This window comes from Sus scrofa, chromosome X, assembly GCF_000003025.6.
Source record: "Sus scrofa isolate TJ Tabasco breed Duroc chromosome X, Sscrofa11.1, whole genome shotgun sequence".
In the NCBI taxonomy this organism is placed as follows: Eukaryota; Metazoa; Chordata; class Mammalia; order Artiodactyla; family Suidae; genus Sus; species Sus scrofa.
Window position 1 is genome coordinate 22,077,501 of NC_010461.5, and position 7,345 is coordinate 22,084,845.

At 39.7% G+C, this 7,345-nt stretch overlaps 1 protein-coding gene across 1 annotated transcript; it reads left to right on the top strand.

Moving 5' to 3' along the window:
* On the top strand, nt 5,417-6,540 carry LOC100737023 (melanoma-associated antigen B18-like). The gene has a single exon (XM_021079793.1). The coding sequence runs from the start codon at nt 5,512-5,514 to the stop codon at nt 6,538-6,540; it is 1,029 nt and encodes a 342-aa protein (XP_020935452.1). The 5' UTR covers nt 5,417-5,511.

A 7,345-nucleotide genomic window follows, 5' to 3' on the forward strand; every position in this document is an offset into this window, starting at 1 on the left:
CTTCAGATGTGCATCTCAAGCCCAACCTCTTCTCTAACATTCAGCTTCATATGTACTTCTGCCTACCTGACATCTTCACTTGAAGATTTATCAACCCTCTTTAAATTGAACTCACAACCATACCTCCAAATGACATCCATTCTTATCATTCCCACCCTTGGTAAACTGTACACTTGTAGAATTCCCCATCTCAGTAGGTGATGCAACTGTGAATGCAGTTGCACAGGCCCTGGACATTGCAGGCATTTTTGACACTATATTCTCCTACATGTGCAAACTAGCACATGAGTCCAGTACAATACATGCACCTTGGGAATTCTAGCTACCATTATGGTCAGAAGTTCTGGAATCATTTTTTTTTTCCAGGTGTTACAGGCAGAATTTTAAGTTTATCCACCAGTGACTCACACTCCTGTTTATTCCCCTCTCCCTGAATGTAGGAGGGACCTGTGAAGAGATGGGATATCACTCCCATGATCAGGTTATGTTACACAGCACAACTGACTTTAAGAAAGGGAGATTATCCTTGGTAAGCCTGACTTAATCAAGTGAGCCCTTAAAAGGGGCAAGACCCTGTCTTCCTAGTGAAAGGAATTCAAAGTGCTAGGGATTCTACATGAGGGAGATTCTTTATTACTGGCTATGAAAATGGAGAGGGCCATGTGGCAGGAATGAAATCAACTTCAAGAAGCTAAGAATGGCCCCAGACAGCCAGCAAGGAAATGCAGATCTTAGTCCCACAGTCATAAGGATCTTGATTCTGCCAACAAACTGAATCCTCAGAGCAGATTCTTGCCCAGAGCATCTGGATAAGCACACAGCCCATCCACCATGACACCTCGAAAGTAAGGACCTGAGCAAAAGAACACAAATGAATTGTACCTACTGACTACTGACCAAGAGAACTGGGAGATGATAAGTGGATGTTATTTTAAGCCACAGCTTTGTGATAATTTGTTCTGTAGCAATGGAAAATTAATACACTGGGTATCTCAAAGGATGGATAAAGATTAACTTTTAGGACCTTCTCAAAGTTTCAACTCAATAAATATTTCTAAACAGCTAAGAATGTAAAGTTTACAAAGTACTTTCTCATATATACTTTGATTATCCCACCAACTCAGTAAAAATAATATCCTTATTCTCCATTCTAATTTTTTTAAAATAGAGTCTCATACAGGGTAATTTTAGTGATCAAGATCACAAAGGCAGAGAGTGAAATGATGCCTAAAATTTAAAACAAGAAAAGGTATAACTAAGCAATGATCATCTTAAAAGAGTGAGACCAGGATCACTTATTAAACACTAAAGACTCCCCAGGACCAGGGCTAGAGTGAGACAAGTGAGGCATTCACTTGTTTTGAGTTCAAAATTTAAAGTAAGGGAGGAACCAAAAAAAAAATCAGTGATCAAGATAAATTACGTTTCAATTCAATATTTTAAAAATCAAAGTAAATGCCAAAATCCATAAGAAAATATCACACTTTTAAATAAATATACTATCTACTAGCTAAAAATAGGGTCAGATAAGTGAGGCAATCACTCTCAGGGTCATACAAGCATAGGGTCAGATCCTATATTTATTTTTTATTTTTTTATTTTTTGTCTTTTCTAGGGCCGCATCCGCAGCATATGGAGGTTTCCAGGCTTGGGCTTGAATCCGAGCTGTAGCCGCCAGCCTACACCACAGCCACAGCAACGCAGGATCCAAGCTGCATCTGTGACCTACACCACTGGCTCATGCCAACGCCAGATTGTTAACCCACTGAGCGAGGCCAGGGATTGAACCCTCAAACTCATGGTTCCTAGTCAGATTCGTTAACCACTGAGCCACGATGGGAACTCCAGATCCTATCTTTATTTAAAACTGTGATATTTGTATTTATTTAAAAATAAAATTTATTTTATCATTCACTTCACCTCAGTCCTGGCCCTGACTCAGTAACATGTACATTTTGACACTTCCTTATCTTCCATTTACTAGAACATGTTAACATATTCTATTTCTGAAATAAACTTTCTACTCCGTTATTTTGGTTGCCTGGAAAATGGCAAAGTTATAGGTTCAAAAATATAGTTCTCTTAAGCTGACAAAGGGGTTCCTGGCTATGTCAGGCTGAGCATACTGGCACAGGCATTGGGTTCATTGAAGACAGTGCGTCCACTCCTCTAAAATGGCCTCGATCACTAATATGTCTTGATCCTTATATCACTATCTTGGGTGAAGCTGATGTTTTAAAGAATGAGGCATGGGGATGAGGAGGCCTTCAGAAATGCTGTCCTTCCTTGGCAGTGTGACCATTGAAAGAGCTGATATGGTATTGGAACCAGAAGATTTTTAAGTGTGGATAATTTGTCCAAGTTGAACTAGGACAGAAAAGTAAAGGTTAACAAAGTCTTAAGTTTCTGAAAGGCTCGTTATTGTCAGGGACCAAACTGTTCTAAATGGAGAAACAGGATGGGTGGAAAGACAGGGAGAGAGGGAGGTTGTAATAGATAAAGAACTCTAATACAATTTTTTTTTTCCTACTGTACAGCATAGTGACCCAGTTACACATATATGTATACATGCTTTTTTTCTCCATTATCATGCTGTCATAAGTGATTAGACATAGTTGTCAGTAGCTTTGATTTGCATTTCTCTAACAATCAGGGATGTTGAGCATTTTTTCATGTGCTTGTTGGCCATCTGTATATCTTCCTTGGAGAATTGTCTATTCAGGTCTTTTGCCCATTTTTCCATTGGGTTGTGCTAACAGCTGTTTTATAACCTAAGACACCTTACCCACAGTTTGAGTCTTTGCTACACAACATTCTATATTTCCAGGCTCTTTAACTTAGAGACATCCAAAAATGTTACCTACTCAAGAAGTAAATATTCACTCAAAAATCTAAATGTTTAATTTACTAGCAAGTGAAATGAGAAGTTGGAAAAATTATTTTAATAAATTGAAAAAACATACTAGCATATTTATTCAAACAAATCAGGTATTTTTGCACTGGCCACATTAGTGGAATCCTGATAAGAAGTCCATTAGGACAGTCCTATATTGAATAGGTCTGTGAACCCAGAAGAAGGAGTGCCACAATCTGTTTTTGTGTCTACATGCATACTACTTGCAAAATCCAAGTTAGAACTTATAAAGAAAAAAAAATAAATCTCAACTAGCATAATGATGGTAAACTATCTAGAAAGAGCAGAGAAACCATATCCCTTCAAAGAAAGCTGTCTTTGAATAAATCAAAGGAAAATTTTATATGTCTCCTAAAATTATAACTATCTTTAGGCACATATAATGTGTCATATGACACACACTAGGGTCTGAACACTGATTATTCCAAAGCTGCTCATTAATAGTCATAAATAACAGATGAATTATTCAGCCAGTTATTAACTGGTTTAGTTCTCTCAACTGGTTTAGCAAGATATTTCATTACTAAGATTATAAAATATATATAAAACAATTTTGAATGAAAGAATATTCTGATATTGATTAGACAAATAAAAATTTAGCTTTTTTTATCTCTTTCTATCTCTCTGTCTCTCTCTGTTTCTCTCTTTTGGCAGTAAAATAGGGCCACTGTAAGGCTGATCTCAAGAAAACAAAATGAAGGATAACAGAAAGTTCTACCTATAGATATTATATTTCAGCTAATAATTTGAGAAGGAATGATAGAATTAGAGAATTAAAACTCAGGAGCCTCTAATGGATTAATGGATGGCAGTGATGATCTTCAATGACTGCCAATATCACCACAAAGGAAACTACAGTCTATGTATCTTCTAATAGAATTGCAGTGTCACCTCTAGAATGGTTTGCCAACAAAGAGTATTGGCATTCGGCATGTTAACAGTCAGAAAAGACAAAGTATTTAACCATTGGCAGGAGTAAAGAACTTTTCATAAAAACTCAACACCAGTTCATGGTAATAACTTCTAGAAAACTTACATTAGAATGGAATTTTCATATGGTAAAATCAAGCGCAAACATATGTAAGTGTGAAATGTTAGAAACAGTCCCAATAAAGTCCAGAAGAGGGCAGAGAGGTATGGTACCAACTCTACTATTCAAACCTGGACTGGATTGCATGGCCAACATACAGTAATACACAGCATTACCAAAATAAAAATTATAAATAATGAAAGATGATATTCTAATTAAAAACACCAAAGAAACTGGCTGCCAAATATTAAAATATATAAGGAACTTAAGCAAGCTGGTACAGAAGATCACCACACCAAAACCAAGACTCTTTCCACACAAAACAAATAACTAATTAGAATATGTAATAGAAAATAACACCATTCAAAATAGCATTGATATCCCAAATACACCTAAAAAGAGAACTAACAAACTTGATCTTTATGGAAGCAAATAGAAAAAAAAAAATTACTGATGCACTAAGGTAAAAGAAGACTCAAATAGAACAATATTATGTTTATTTATGGTGAGTAGAATATTGTACAGATGTCAATTCTTCTTAAATTATTTACGGGCTTATGCCTTACCTGATAGGTTTCGCACTGAATCAGCAAGGAAGTAACCCAGCACCTACAAGGCATCAAGGTAAGACACTGAGTGAGGACTGAGTGAAGACTGAGTGAGGAACCCCCCAAATTAAGGGGCCACAAAGGGGCCCCTACTGTCAGTCCCATTAGACTCAGGTGCCCCCCTACTTCCTACCTGGGATTCTGAGTGAAATGAGAACCTTGGTCAGAGGCCAGCTGACTTATCTCAGGAGAGGAAGAAGTCCCAGGCCCTGTCAGGAGTCACGAAAAACTCCTTCCAGAGTTCTGCATGATTCCTCAGTCTCCCAGAACCGAGATAGAACTCCCCATAACCCCACCCCTGCTATAACTCCTGCTGGGAGGATGGGGTGGGCGTGGCAAGAAGTGCTCACCCTGATTTCTGCCACACCAGCCATGGAAACTTAGGCCTAGGTCTGAGGAGTGTGGTCCCATATCAGCAGAGGGAGGAGTTCCAGGATTGGACTGATGTCAAGGTGAGTAATCTTTGTTTGAACTGAAGGGACAGACTCCTCCCAGCACTGAGGTGTCCTCGCAAAGTCCCGCCATATTCTGACATGTTCCATCCCCACCCTTAACCCCAAGGGGCTCAAACAGGGCTGTTAGGCCCAATGCCCCTCCCCAACTCTCAGTGGGAGAATTTGTGGTGTGAGAAGCCCTGGTCTGAAGGGGCAGCCTCAAGTCAAGAGCAGGAGGAGTTAAAAGACTGGTCAGGAGCCAAGTTTAGTATACTGGGTTAGAACTGAGATCACAAGCCTCTGCAGATCAGAGGAGGTCCACAGAGTCTCACCACCCTTGTTTTGTGGTTTCCTAAAACAGTACCCCTAAGAAAATCAGCAAAGGCAGCTTTTCTTGGCAGCCAAGGTGGAAGAATCTCCCTGCTGAGGCTGTGCACACCATTTCTTTCTCTGTCTTCTAGGGCGACCTCTCCAAAAACCTAATTGCTTGAACAACTGTGCCTACTGTCCCTGACCAAAGTCATCATGCCTCGAGGACAGAAGAGTAAGCTCCGAGCCCGTGAGAAACGCCGCCAGGCCCGTGCTGAGACCCAGGGTCTGGAAGATGCTCAGGCTACTGCCGCAGCAGCAGGAGAGTCCCTGTCCCTGGTCCATGCTCTCACTGAGGACAGACCTCAGAATTTATCTGCTGCTGAGACACCTAGCACTCCTGAGGCGCCACAGGGAACCACCGATGCTAGTGCAGCTGTTTCATGCACCAATTCGGATGAAGGTACCAGCAGCCAAAAGGAGGAAAGCTCAAAATCCTCCAGGGGCACTGAGGGCTCACGCAGAGATCCTTTAAACAAGAAGGTGGTTTTGTTGGTACAGTTCCTGTTGCAAAAGTATCAAAAAAAAGAGCCAATTACGAAGGCAGACATGCTGAAGTTTGTTATTAAAAAGTACAAATATCATTTCAATGAGATCCTCAAGAGAGCCTCTGAGCACATGGAGCTGGCCTTTGGTGTTGATTTGAAGGAAGTGGATCCTACCAGGCACTGCTATGCCCTTGTCAGCAAACTAGACCTCACCTTTGATGGAACGATGAATGAAGAAGAGAACATGCCCAAGACTGGCCTTCTAATGATTGTACTGGGTGTGATCTTCATGAATGGCAAATGTGCCCCTGAAGAGGAGATCTGGGAAGTGCTGAATATGATGGGTGTATATGCTGAGAGGAAGCACTTCCTCTATGGGGATCCCAAGAAGGTTATCACTGAAGATTTGGTGCAGCTAAAGTACCTGGAGTACCGTCAGGTTCCTGACAGTGATCCTCCTCGATATGAGTTCCTATGGGGCCCAAGGGCACATGCTGAAACCAGCAAGATGAAAGTCCTGGAGTTTTTAGCCAAGGTTCATGATACTGTGCCCAGTGCATTCCCATCCTGGTACGAAGAGGCTCTGAGAGATGAGGAAGAAAGAGCCCAAGCCAGAGCTGCAGCCAGGGCTCGACTTGCGGCCATGGCCAGTGTGCGCTCCAGGGCCACAGCCAGCAACCTCTCCCATGCTAAGTGAAGTCCGAGGACAGTTCTTCACTTTTGGTTGAAAAGGTGTGGCAATGTTCTAATGGTGGAGGGCTAGGGTGGGACTTGAGAAGTATATCATCGTTGTATTCCTGTTATATATTGCTAACTTGGAATTTTACCTTTCTTTTTCTTTCTTTAGGTTGTATTTCGAATGATGAAATCTAAGAAATATTGTTTTCCTTGTGGAAAAAGAGCAGTAACATTTTAAGTGGGGGATGACCAGTGGGTCTGGAAAGAACACAGCGTATATCATCTTTGTGTTTCTGTTCTCTATGGTAAACTTATAGTTTAATCTTTTGCCTTCCTTTTCTTGTCCCTTCTTTTTTCTTTCCTCCCTCCCTCCTTCTCTCCCTTCCTTCCTGTCACTTTTTCTTTCCTTTGGTTATATTTTAAATGTTGTTTCTTTAATAGAAGGTAGAAATAATTGCAGAATCTAAATTTATTAATTATTTCAGTTACATATTTATTAGATTTAATTTAATAGATTTAAGGAGTTTTATTATTTTATAAAACAAATTGGGAAACCTTTCAAATTTACTGAACCAAAACAAACAAACAAAAAAAAAACCTGGCATGGTAATAGACATTTCTTTGGAAATGTGAAAAAAAAAAATGAGCAGTAAAATTGCTGGGATCAAAAAAAAGAGGAAAAAAGTAAAAAAAAAAAAAAAAAAAAAAAAAAAAAAAAAAAAAGTGCAGCTCTTGGTTTCCATTATCCACTTTAGTCTGTTGTTCTGTAAAAAATAAAAGATATGTACCTGGACTTGCTTAGCTTATTAAAGAATGTAAGAGAA